The sequence below is a fragment of the Sesamum indicum genome, linkage group LG13 (genome assembly GCF_026168435.1).
Source record: "Sesamum indicum cultivar Baizhima isolate 11 linkage group LG13, ASM2616843v1, whole genome shotgun sequence".
Classification (NCBI taxonomy): Eukaryota; Viridiplantae; Streptophyta; class Magnoliopsida; order Lamiales; family Pedaliaceae; genus Sesamum; species Sesamum indicum.
Window position 1 is genome coordinate 16987314 of NC_142669.1, and position 11857 is coordinate 16999170.

Below are 11857 nucleotides of genomic sequence, written 5' to 3' on the forward strand. Positions count from 1 at the left end.
GGCGGCAACCTGAGATGCGCTTTTAGTGTCATGGGCTCCGTCAATGATATTTATGGTATGGCCCATAATCCCATATCTTTTCTATGGTCTACACTCTACCTCAGTCCTCAAACTCAAACAGCTTCAGCTATTCCTTAGATTTTTCTCACTGCCACACACATTTCCACACTTTGCTCAAAATCTTTAACCTTTACCAAGAAGATTAATAGGACATGAAGGCTTCCGTACCTTTTAGGTCCTCAGGAACTCCTTTTATCTCAAGAACAACATTTCTCCAATCAAGGTACAATCTTTCTTCTGTGTTACATTTGTGGGCTTGTTCTTTCTGGGTGTTTATCTTTTCTGGAAAATAAGAAGAAAAAGGAGTGCCTTTTGCTTGCCCATTGTGGGTTGTGTCAGCTTTGATTGGGATGATAGTTGTTGCTTTTGATTTTCTGGAGTTGGGTTTTTCCAGCAATATTTCTAGCTTTAACTAAGGGTTAGGGAGCAAATGAAAGAACTAGTTGCATAGTGATGCTATGGATCTTTGTTTGTTGAATTTACCCTCTTATTGTATTTTTACATCCGATTTTATATATTTAAAGTTCCAAATGTGTGGTATTCGGTTCTGAGTTTGATGGGAGTACTTTTTGGCGGTGGGTGATATCTTGAATCAAAATCTTGGATGCCAAAATGCTGAAATGATACGATCTCGATCGTTAAGTGCAATTTTGGGAATTATATAGTTTTTGTGACATAGACCTGGAGTTCATCACTTTTATGTGGACCTTGTTTTGCTTCTAGATGCAGAATTACAGCAGTAAAATAACTCCGTTCAAAGTGGTTATTCAACTTGAAAAATACAAACGTTGACTTCCAAAAGGACATTTTGAACACTTTTTGCACAGTAGTTAGGCTATTGATACCATTTTTTATAATTAGCAACTGGGAATGCAAATTCAGCTATAAACAACCAGAACGGCATTTGCTCTTGCTGTGAGGTTCTTGTTGGTAAGAATATTGGTCATCCTCAGGTTGAGGGCATACAAGTATTGGTGAAGTCCTACATAACTATAGTATAATCAACTAGCCTGAAGCAAAAGACACTAAGATGGAAGGCACAGGGTAAATAGGAAATAGATCACACCCAATACAAAGGAAAAATCCATTTCTAGGAGCGATCTCTTTCTCACTATGAACTTGAGAAGAATTTGGCTTCAAATAGGTTCATGTTGGCTTTCTAGTTCAGAGCTGCATAAATGACTTTTTCAAATATACTAATTTATTTTAGCTATTGCACACTTTATCTATCTTACGGTTTTAACATTTTGATGACATCCATCTTGTCCATTTCTATCATTTGCAGGACAGAGCTAACTGTTCCTCAGAAAGTTTTCTTTTCACGAGCTAAGCACGGTAAGATACTAAATTCTAGCATTCTCGATGTGACTGCTAAAGGGGGCCTTTTGGTATGGAAAAATCCTAAAAAATGCATCCAGGTGTACCTTTTTCACAAAATAACATGGTTGGATTCCTTTTGATTGAAAGCTGAATCTGCGATAGATGGATCGTTTAGCTTAAGGCTAGTTCCTCCAACCTTGTTAGCAGCAGAAAAGGAAGAAGCCAAGGCTGTGTTGACCTTGTTCTTGAAGAAACAAGGTTTAAGCAATGCAGTCGCAGCAAGAACTATCAACAAATCAGATCCTTTTGTTGACCATCTAGTGTCAAGGCTTCACTCTGTTCATAAGTCTCGATACTTAGTAGGTTTGATTTCTCGTTCTCTAGTTCCATAAAATGTATTTGAAAACATGTTATCATTCTTTGAATTCTTTTTGTAATATTATGTGTTATTTGTCATTGCAGGTCGGGAACTCACAACTCTTGAGATTAGAGATGCTCTTATTCCATACCTTGAGACACTCCTTGAGGAATATGGACCAATTTTGGTAGATGTTGTTGAAAACTTCCCAGACCCACCTGTCAAGGAAAAATCAGAAGAAAATGTTCAGAAACAACCTTTGGCAGAAAATTCTGTTGCATCAGTTTCTCCTTCTACTCCTACGGTAGACTCCAGGAAGCTAAAGGCATTGGCTCGAGTTAGTGATGTTAGCCCAACAGGGAAACTTCCTTCACATATTGTCTACCTTATAGAGCTCGGCATGGAACTTGAAGCAATTAGGGAAGTAATACGCAAGTTTCCAGCTTTTGCCTACTATAGTTTGGAGGGTAAGATCAAACCAGTTGTTGAATTTCTCCTTGATCTAGGTGTGCCAAAAGCGGACATTCCCACAATCCTGACAAAAAGGCCTCAGCTTTGTGGAATCAGTCTGACTGAAAATCTGATCCCAACCATGGCATTTCTTGAGGAATTAGGTGTCGATAAGAAGCAATGGGCGAAAGTCATATACCGCTTTCCCCCACTTCTCACTTACAGCAGACAAAAGCTTAAAGCAACTGTAGATTTTCTATATGAGATGGGTCTCTCAGCTGACAATGTGAGTAAGGTTTTAACTCGCTGCCCGAATATTATAAGTTATAGCGTGGAGGATAAGCTACGACCCACCGCTGATTACTTTCGGTCTTTAGATGTTGATGTTGCACTTCTTCTCCATCGATCTCCTCAAACTTTTGGTCTCAGCATCGAGGGTAACTTGAAGCCCGTGACTGAATTTTTCTTGGAAAGAGGCTACAGTTTAGGGGATGTTGCAACTATGATCTCAAGGTATGGGACTTTGTATACTTTCAGCTTGCCTGAAAACTTGATGCCGAAATGGGAGTTCTTTCTGACGATGGTCTACCCTAAATCCGAGTTGATTAAATTTCCACAATATTTTGGTTACAGTTTAGAAGATAGGATCAAACCTAGGTATGAGACTATGAAGAAATGTGGAGTGCAGGTACTACTAAACCAGATGTTGTCTCTTTCGGAACAGGACTTCCATAAACTTTTGAAGAAAAAGATGGAGAAAAAAGCTTCATGACTAGCTCCTGAGTGTAATTTAGCTAATTTGATTAGATAAAAGCTTCATGTTAGATGTAACTCCTGTCCATAAGACAATGCTAGAAAGAGTGGGATATCTATGTAGTATCCAAGAATTCTTCAAGAGCTTCTTTTGCTGCACCGTGTTGAAGTTAGATATCTATGCTCAAGTTATGTAATTTATTGCACATGAAGTTGAATTCTGATGGAGGTAATGAATTATTATTGACTCATTATTGTACACAGATTATAGACTAGAACAATTAACCAAGTTATGCTGAAGTTCGGTTCCCGGTAGGTTCTAACTGTAGTGTAACTTGTAGGCTCATATCTTGGATAATTGAGGCCTATTCCACTCATTTGGAGTAGCAAACACCCCAAAATCACAAAAAAGAAAGACTCTTTGTTCCGAGTTTTCAAACCAACACAAACTTATAATAGTAACATTTGAACTTTGAAGCCTCCAAGTACGCAGTATTCAAGAAGATGGTCACTTCGTCCTACAATTTGGTGAAGTTTGATTTTATAAATTGCTAAAATAATTGGGTGGTGGAAACCTTAATTATCAAGAACTCTCTATTAACTTTTGCAAAATTTTAATAAATTATAGATATTAAGTTGTTTTTTTAGATACTTCTTAAACATCGACTTCTTTTTATTTTTATTTTTAAATACTCATAATTTTCTCTATTGTTTAACCTATTACTTCTTCCAACTTTGAATACCACATTCTTTATGTACATATCCTGACGACCAATTATGGAATCTTTTTTAGTCAAAACTTTTATTGTTCTCTCGGAAATACCATGTGAAAGAGTTATATAAAACTTTTGTTGTTCTTTCGGAACTATTTCTACCGCAAAAAAGGCCCAATGAAACAAATGGGTCCAAACATTTTCTCTGGCTCAAGGGTTTAACAAGCCCAAAGTTTTTAGAACTCGAAATTCTGCAGCTACTGTCTTCTGCTCTGCAGTTTCCTCATCGGAGAAGAAAACTAACGATTCCTAGGAGGAATATGTCGACTGCGGCTCAGTCGTTCAATGGCAATCTCAAGGTACGCGCTCTTTCTCTTTATTATTGGATTTGGTTTGTGGGGTTATTTGATTTGAATTATGTTGTAATGCATGAAAGGTGTTTGTGAAATTTATTCAGTCTTTCGAGTTGTGAGGGAATCTAATTATGGATTTATGAGCTTGACTACATACATATCGAGTTTAATTTGGTGATATTCTCTTCTATCAGCGGGTTCCAGTACCTGGTTTTCCTGAATGTCATATCGTCTTTTATTCAGATGTCATATTTCTCGAGCAAGGGCTTGTTTGGTAGTTTTGTATAGTCTTTTTCTTTTTAGGGCATGATACTGACGTGCGAACGTTAGGTAGCCTTCTACGGTTTTGCAGTTTCTCTTATTTTGTTAATTTGGCTTAGGTGGAAGATGTAATGGTTTTATGTTCATTTCAGCTCGTGACTGAAGTAAACAAGTTTTATAGTATGATTGTTTTATTCGGAAGGCTTTTCTTTGTTGATCTGTATGCCGTGCATTCAATCTTTGCTAACCAGAATATGATGATAATCTCGCAGAAAGCACTTGCTGGGTTGCGACGTATCAATTTGGAAGGTTTGAGATGGAGGGTTTTTGATGCAAAAGGACAGGTTTGGATACGCCTCTTGGGTCTCTGTTGTATGTACCTGGTTAGGAGCTGCACATTACTGAATTCTGTTTTCTTGATGTAGGTGTTGGGAAGACTAGCATCACAGATATCAACTGTGGTTCAGGGCAAGGACAAGCCTACTTATACGCCCAATCGGGATGAAGGGGATATGTGCATTGTTATTAATGCAAAAGATGTATGTGTCACTGGGAGGAAAATGACTGATAAGTTTTATCGTTGGCACACAGGGCAAGTACCATTTTTATCTGTTGATTTGAGTGCACCGTGATTGTGCTGGTGGTGTTTATTCATGTTGTGGATTTCTGTTTCTTAGTGCTTGACGAGTTGTGAGGTTGCCATTGTGCTCCTGAAGAGTTTGTGTTTCTGGCATGAAATAATATTGTTTGCTGATATTTGGTGACCTTTGACTGCGAAGGTACATTGGCCACCTCAAGGAAAGGAGTTTGAAAGATCAGATGGCCAAGGATCCCACAGAAGTTATTCGCAAAGCTGTGCTACGTATGCTTCCTAGAAACAAATTACGTGATGTAAGTTGGTGCTGTTTGGTAACTTTTAGTCTCCTCTAACAATAAAATCCATACCACAATTTTTCATCAACAAACTCTTAAAAACTTTTATCTTCTCCAAACTATACTGCAAGTCTCAACACCATGTTTCAACTGAAGAGATAAATTATTGTTATGAATTGAATTCTTCATAAAAAATAACTGTTTTAGAACTCTAAGTTGGGTGCAAATTGATGTGGCATGTATCAGGAGTTGAATATTAAGATCTCTGGTATGTTTAAGAAAGTGTAATGTGAGTCACTGCAGTTGGCTTTACATTGCTACCACGATCTTGTGTTTCTTAATTGCCATGTTACGCTCAATACCGAGCTGTTAATTTTCCCTGTTTGTTTATCTAGCTTAACACTAGTCCTTTGTATTCAGGATCGAGACAGAAAATTGAGGATATTTGCTGACAGCGAGCACCCTTTTGGTGATCGGCCTCTTGAACCTTATGTAATGCCTGCAAGACAAGTGCGTGAAATGCGGCCCCGTGCAAGACGAGCTATGATTCGAGCTCAGAAGAAAGCGGAACAACAAGAACAGGGTACCACAAATACAAGAAAAGGCAAAAAGAGAGACGAGGCCGAAGCAGAACTTAGTGCATGAAGGTAATTTGCTTCCAGGTGGTCTGAGTTTTGTCTGGCTATCAGCATATACACTGTTGCTTCAGTATTTAATGAACTCCAGGACTCTGGACTAAGTATTATGCTCTGGCTTAGGAATTCAATTAGAGATGACTTCCAATGACAGTGTGGAAATGGTATTTTACTTTCATAATTGGTTCCCTCTTTTTCACCGTGATTTTGTAATTGGAGGATTTGGTCAGGATAAGAATCCTTTACTGGTTTACCCTTTGGATTCAGTTGAAAGTGATTTGGCTGCTGTTCTTCAGTCTTGCCTAAGAATATGATCCGTGACAGATTCCTACGCGTGGCATGCTACTGTATAACTGAATTGCCATTCATATGTATATTAGCAGTCTGAATGAACGGGGAGTGGTAATGTGAAGTCGACTACAATAACTGGTGTTCTTTATGCAAATCTAGCATAAAAAATTTGCATTCCATCATCCAATCTACTACACTTTGGCACAGACTATTTAGAGGAAGAACCAGCCGATGTTGCGCGACATATCAATTTTGCAGTACTTCATGAAAACACTACAGATAACTTGGTAGGTGCTTTGGGCAAAATATACAGCAAAAAACATCAAGACAACTACTGAAAGGAGCAAACATTTCACAAGTAGAAATGCAAAATATTTAGAGCTCATGAATTAATTCACAAGTATTTAAAATTGGGGAACGGATCCCTGTTTGGAGTTGATCTTTATTCGGCTCATCGAACCCTAAAAGTTATCCCTGACTAAAAAGAATAAATTAAATGAAGATATTGGGCTTTCTATGTATTAATCCACTCAATTGGGCCAAGTATAATAATAATCAGAAGACAGGCCCAACTTCAGACTGATTTTCAACCATCAAACAACGCCCAGTCCTCAAATCCTTTTTCCTCTCTCTCTCTCTCTCTCCTCAACTTTCATATTTAGTCAGTTTCAGAAATCCAACAAACGTTCACTCGCTTGCATCTATGAATCTGAATATGAGCTCAGCGGAGTCGCTGGTGGCTCAAATCCAGGGGCTATCGGGAAACCTCGCCGACCTTACTCAGCTTCGCAACTACTTGAAGCAGTCCGACGATTCGCTCCACCTCGAGTCCACTCGCCTCGCTCCTCTGCTCAACGAACTTGATCCGTCGCTCCATTCCCTTGGCTATCTCTATATTTTGTAAGTATTCTTATGCGCTAACACTGCCACCCATGTGTACTCTTTGTTCTTGCGCTTTGAATTTGTTAAGATTTCATGAATTTAGCATGTACCCTACTCTTCGTTGTAAAACCTAGGTTTTTCTTTTTGGCAATGAAATTCCAAATTCCTCGTATTTTTCATTTTCTATATAGTCTGATCTTCTTTATATAGAAAAGCTGATTTGCTCAGTACGCTCAACTATTTCGAGTGCACGTTATTTGGTTAAACATTTAATAAATGCGAGAGTGTTTATATTTAAATGAAGCTGGTAGCAGGTGAAATGCAAGCATGTATGTTTCAAGTGCTGGAGCTACTTTATCTTATTTGTTGGAATATTTTGTCAAAGTGTTTTTGATTTTGATGCATTGTCCTTATCAGGGAGGCCTGCACGTCTTGTCCGATCGCAAAAGAGCAAGCCAATGAGTTCGTGCTTTTGGTAGCCAGGTTTATGAATGTGTGTGCAGCAGAGCAAATCCGTTTGGCATCTGATAAATGTACTCATTGTCTTTGTTAAAAGCTCAGTTTGATTTTCTAGCCGCCGTCTTACTGATTTCAGTATTTTGGTGGCCACTTGACTTGCAGTTATATCTCTTTGTAAAAGGTTCAAGGACCAAGTTATGTTGCTTGAGGACCCCATGCGTGGTGTGGCTCCAATGCTGGCTGCTCTGCGCAAACTTCAGACATCCACTGAACAGCTAACAACTTTACATCCCGACTTTCTTCTTCTCTGTTTACTGTCAAAGTGCTATAAAACAGGTCTTTCCATTTTGGAGGATGACATATTTGAGGTTGATCAGCCTCGTGATCTTTTTCTGTATTGTTATTATGGGTAAGTTGTCTCAGCCTTTTCAGAATATTTCCTCTGCTTTGTAGCTGACTTCATATAAACCATGTCATATTTTTCATTACATGTAATAACTATGGTTATGCAGAAGCCCCTTCCCATATACATAGTTTTCTTCTTCTTTCCTTTCTTTTTCTCAAACCTAACCAGAGAACTATTTTATGGTTGCAAATTCGTGCTGTTATTGCTGGTTACCATCTCCACCAATAGATCCTGTTTTGTGACACTAACTCTGCTTCTGGCTTCTGGAATTGGGTTTGAAGGCGGATTGTATATTATTCAGATTTTTCTTATTACTTGTAACTGATATGGACTTAAAAGGTTTGTTCTCATGCTTCTGGACAAGGTCAAGTGTGTAGGAGCTAGTTGTTTAATTTGGGTTCAATTTTTCCTAATCATTTTTAGTTTGATGGGCAAATAATCACTGCTTGAATGGGATCTGCTCGTTTGGAAATCATCACAGCCATGTTATTACATGTCATCATGAAATATTCGTATCTTACATCATCATGCTCTACGATATCTCGTTGGTTGAATGGCTGGTGAAAAGCATTGATGTGCTGTGAAGTTTGTTGATCATTTAACAAGGAAATTTACTAATCATAATTTGATATTTTACATAATTTTAGGGGTATGATCTGCATAGGACAAAAGCAGTTTCGCAAAGCTTTGGAGCTCCTCCATAATGTATGTAGAACTTTTTCTGATTATAACCTAGTGACTTATAGTACGTTCTTAGTTTTTGTGATGTCCTGATGTTGTAACTTGTCTAACATTCTTTTTTCTTTTTTAATCTTTCTTGTTGATATGGTTTCTAGGTTGTAACTGCACCTATGCCTATAATTAGTGCTATAGCAGTTGAAGCATACAAAAAGTACATTCTGGTTTCTCTAATTCATCTTGGACAGGTACTTTTGGCAATACTGTTGAAAATTCATGCTTTTCCCGTTAAAAATGTTTTGTTGAATGTCTGCACTTGATAACTCTTTTGTTTGGTATACTTTCTGTCAGCCTGTCACTGCTGGTCACACAAAGTTAATGCAATACCTGTTTTTCTTTATGGCAGTTTTCTACCAGTTTGCCGAAGTATACTTCTTCAGCTGCTCAAAGGAATCTAAAGAACTTTTCCCAGGTATATTTCCGAGAGCTAATTTTTCTACTAGGGAAGTAGAAGTCCATTCCGTTTGGTGTTTGCCACCTTCGCTTATTTTTATATTGATGCGTGGAGGCATGGTTTTCTAGATGTCGGGGTGTATTTTGAATCCCCCCCCCCCCCCAACGAACTTTATTGAGCTTAGTCTGCAAACTGATGAGAAACATTTTATTCAACCAATGTAGATTGATGAACAAAATTGACCGACTATTTAAGCCAAGAGAGATTAACAAAAAAGACTGACAGTTATTTGAGTAGTATCTTGAATTTTAATGTTATCCAGCCAAGGATAATCAGTAATATGCGTTAGGCTGTCCTGGTGGGTTGCTGAAATATGCATTTGGATCAGGGAAAAGTCGAGATTATCTTTAGAGGGAGGTCAAAAAAGCTCGAGTTGGGTTGAGCTCACTTGAACCTTCCACTCATGTTGCACCCCTAATTCTTCTGCTGCCCCTCCTGTCCATTTAACGCCTTGAAGTTCCTTTGGATATGTATTTCGTAGTTATCTTTTTCTCAACCTAACTTATTTTATTTATCACATTGTTACTTGACCTTATTTTTTCTCTTTTAAGCAGCCGTACATTGAATTGGTTATTAGTTATAGTAATGGAAAAGTATCAGAGCTTGAAATGTGCGTTCAGACGAACAAGGACAAGTTTGAAACTGTAAGTTTATTTTTTTTTTCCCTCTTTGTTGCTTTGATAATGGAAGCAGTGCATTGAAGTTCTTCATTTCTAGCACTTCCGTCAAGTCTGTGAATTATTCTTCCACTTACAGGACAAGAATCTTGGGTTGGTGAAGCAAGTAGTGTCTTCCATGTATAAACGCAATATCCAGAGGTTGACTCAGACATACCTGACTCTCTCCCTTCAAGATATTGCTAATACAGTCCAACTAAGTAGCCCCAAAGAGGCTGAGATGCATGTACTTCAGATGGTAGGTTAAGCATGGCGTGCTGGCTTTGTTTGGAAACACACTAACTCATGGTCTTATGGGATGTGTTATGTTTTTTCTGATATAGATTCAAGAGGGTGAAATTTATGCTACAATCAACCAGAAGGATGGAATGGTTAGATTCCTTGAGGATCCTGAGCAATACAAAACCTGTGAGATGATTGAACGCATTGACTCCTCAATCCAGAGGTGTGTATGCTAGTTTAAGATTTTCTGACTCTTAAATTGACTCCTCAAACAGGGGTGTGTATGCTAGTATTAAGATTTTCTGTCTCCAGATAAGTTATATGGATGTTTATGATCCTGCTGAATGGGCTGGCTTGATTAGGACAATCCTTTTCCAGTTATTGTTATGACAGTAATAGCTTAAGGTGTCCCCTTCTAACTGTTATTATACTAGTTGCTTTTGGATCCTAGTTCTACCAGTACATTTAGGAAGATAATTAGATTACCAGTTACATCTGCTTAGATTACTCTATGAAGGCATTGGTGTAATGAGATAAAAGCACCACTAATATTGGCTGGTAAACTCTGTTTCAGGATTATGATGCTCTCTAAGAAGCTAACAACCATGAATGAAGTGATGTCATGTGATCCTTCTTACCTAGGAAAGGTACATGAATTCCACAACTCTTCTGTTGTTAATTATGCCTATGGCGTAGAAGCTATTACCCCCTTTATTTTCTTTTCCCTCACTTGTATTTTGTGAACATGATATTGCTTTTGTTTATTTTGGTCTTTCTGTCTATCTAGGTCGGAAGGGAGCGCCAGAGATTTGATTTTGATGATTTTGATACTGTTCCGTCAAAATTCAATATATGAGACGAGTTATGCCAGTCTTGTAATGGCATTTGATGTGGATTAGTGAGTTTTGTTTAGCGAAAAAGACTTGTTTCACTTTCTCTTGTGGTGAATGATGCACACACAAAACTTCTATACTCGCCTAATGGTATACGAGTGAGGGAGTAACTCTTTGTAAAGCTGAAATTGTTAGTTATACTTTTATTAACATCACAATCGGAGGCACAAATGCGAAATCCGCTTGATTAGGCATTGCTTCAGAAAAAAGGATGTGTAAGGACTATATGTACTCGCGTTCTGTATCACCCTCAAGCCTCAGTGCATCCTGGCTCCTAGTGAATCTCTTCCATAATCCTTTAGTTTCACATAGCACACGATAACATGAGAAATCTTGTCTTAGTGCTGAAACACCCTCGATTTCATATTTTTAGTTACTGCAATTTTTGAACTTTGTTCATGTGAAGATATCTAATACGTATTTTTTTTTCAAATTCAATACTATGTCGCATTACATCTGTTATTGTTATACATTTATACTCCAATGGTATTGACATTGACGTAAAATTAAATATGTACATAAAGGGAAATTGAATATTACAAATTCACTAAGTAATTAATTACAGATTTTTTATTTATGATTTTTCAATATAATTAGCTCATGTTTTACTATTTACTTTGTAGTCAACTAGTCATTATCATGAATTTGATCCACTAATCCGCCGACGTTTAAAATTGTAAATTTAACATTATAGAATGTTAATATGTAATTATTTAAAATAATGTTATACTGTCAATATTGCTTTTGTCTTTATATTTTCTGAAATGTTGATTGACTTTATACTATTAATTATAATCTAAACTCAATAAACCCTTGGCATAAAACATAATTCTATCGTCTCATGCATTCCTATAATTAGGTTCGTTAATAGAATTAGCTATTAAATACCTTTCTCGTCTAGTAAACCTTTATTTATTTAATATTAATTCTTATTTATTACTTAAAAAAGATATGAATATCTTTTTATAATAGGAACAAACGTTAAAGAGATTTTAAAATGGTATATATTTAACTAATACTTTTTCCTTTACTGAGCTGGTGAATCTATATAAAAAGGCC

General features: G+C 37.3%; 3 protein-coding genes across 5 annotated transcripts; all 3 read left to right on the forward strand.

Moving 5' to 3' along the window:
• Positions 1 to 71: 71 nt before the first annotated feature.
• Positions 72 to 3192, forward strand: MDA1 (Mitochondrial transcription termination factor family protein). Of its 2 annotated transcripts, none has more exons than XM_011099006.3 (4): positions 72 to 283; positions 1346 to 1395; positions 1528 to 1743; positions 1843 to 3192. In XM_011099006.3, exons 1-4 carry the CDS (start codon positions 213 to 215, stop codon positions 2958 to 2960), a joined length of 1455 nt encoding a protein of 484 aa, XP_011097308.1. In that variant the 5' UTR covers positions 72 to 212; the 3' UTR covers positions 2961 to 3192. The 2 variants fall into 2 exon arrangements, with proteins under 2 accessions (XP_011097308.1, XP_011097309.1); XM_011099007.3 differs by having other exon boundaries at positions 1543 to 1743.
• A 620-nt stretch (positions 3193 to 3812) lies between these two features.
• On the forward strand, positions 3813 to 6071 carry LOC105176267 (Ribosomal protein L13 family protein). The gene is made up of 5 exons (XM_011099008.3): positions 3813 to 4013; positions 4541 to 4612; positions 4694 to 4860; positions 5048 to 5159; positions 5562 to 6071. Exons 1-5 carry the CDS (start codon positions 3975 to 3977, stop codon positions 5784 to 5786), a joined length of 615 nt encoding a protein of 204 aa, XP_011097310.1. The 5' UTR covers positions 3813 to 3974; the 3' UTR covers positions 5787 to 6071.
• Positions 6072 to 6686: 615 nt separating this feature from the next.
• Positions 6687 to 10956, forward strand: COP13 (Proteasome component (PCI) domain protein). 2 transcript variants are annotated; one of them, XM_011099009.3, is made up of 11 exons: positions 6687 to 6967; positions 7367 to 7482; positions 7571 to 7817; positions 8462 to 8519; positions 8651 to 8740; positions 8899 to 8964; positions 9561 to 9650; positions 9763 to 9921; positions 10007 to 10128; positions 10480 to 10552; positions 10693 to 10956. In XM_011099009.3, the coding sequence occupies exons 1-11, from the start codon at positions 6771 to 6773 to the stop codon at positions 10759 to 10761; spliced, it is 1287 nt and encodes a 428-aa protein (XP_011097311.1). In that variant the 5' UTR covers positions 6687 to 6770; the 3' UTR covers positions 10762 to 10956. The 2 variants fall into 2 exon arrangements, with proteins under 2 accessions (XP_011097311.1, XP_088733125.1); XM_088876999.1 differs by lacking the exon at positions 6687 to 6967 and having other exon boundaries at positions 7590 to 7817.
• The last annotated feature ends 901 nt before the right edge of the window (positions 10957 to 11857 follow it).

Bases quoted from the DNA above. Each gene is read 5' to 3' on its own strand.
- MDA1 (XM_011099006.3), top strand. From the start codon at position 213: ATGAAGGCTTCCGTACCTTTTAGGTCCTCAGGAACTCCTTTTATCTCA. The intron at 284-1,345 runs GTACAATCTTTC...TATCATTTGCAG, and splicing joins ACAACATTTCTCCAATCAAG to GACAGAGCTAACTGTTCCTC. The intron at 1,744-1,842 runs GTTTGATTTCTC...TTGTCATTGCAG, and splicing joins TAAGTCTCGATACTTAGTAG to GTCGGGAACTCACAACTCTT.
- COP13 (XM_011099009.3), top strand. From the start codon at position 6,771: ATGAATCTGAATATGAGCTCAGCGGAGTCGCTGGTGGCTCAAATCCAG. The intron at 8,965-9,560 runs GTATATTTCCGA...TCTTTTAAGCAG, and splicing joins ATCTAAAGAACTTTTCCCAG to CCGTACATTGAATTGGTTAT. The intron at 10,129-10,479 runs GTGTGTATGCTA...ACTCTGTTTCAG, and splicing joins ATTGACTCCTCAATCCAGAG to GATTATGATGCTCTCTAAGA.
- LOC105176267 (XM_011099008.3), top strand. From the start codon at position 3,975: ATGTCGACTGCGGCTCAGTCGTTCAATGGCAATCTCAAG. The intron at 4,014-4,540 runs GTACGCGCTCTT...ATAATCTCGCAG, and splicing joins CGTTCAATGGCAATCTCAAG to AAAGCACTTGCTGGGTTGCG. The intron at 4,861-5,047 runs GCAAGTACCATT...TTGACTGCGAAG, and splicing joins TTTTATCGTTGGCACACAGG to GTACATTGGCCACCTCAAGG.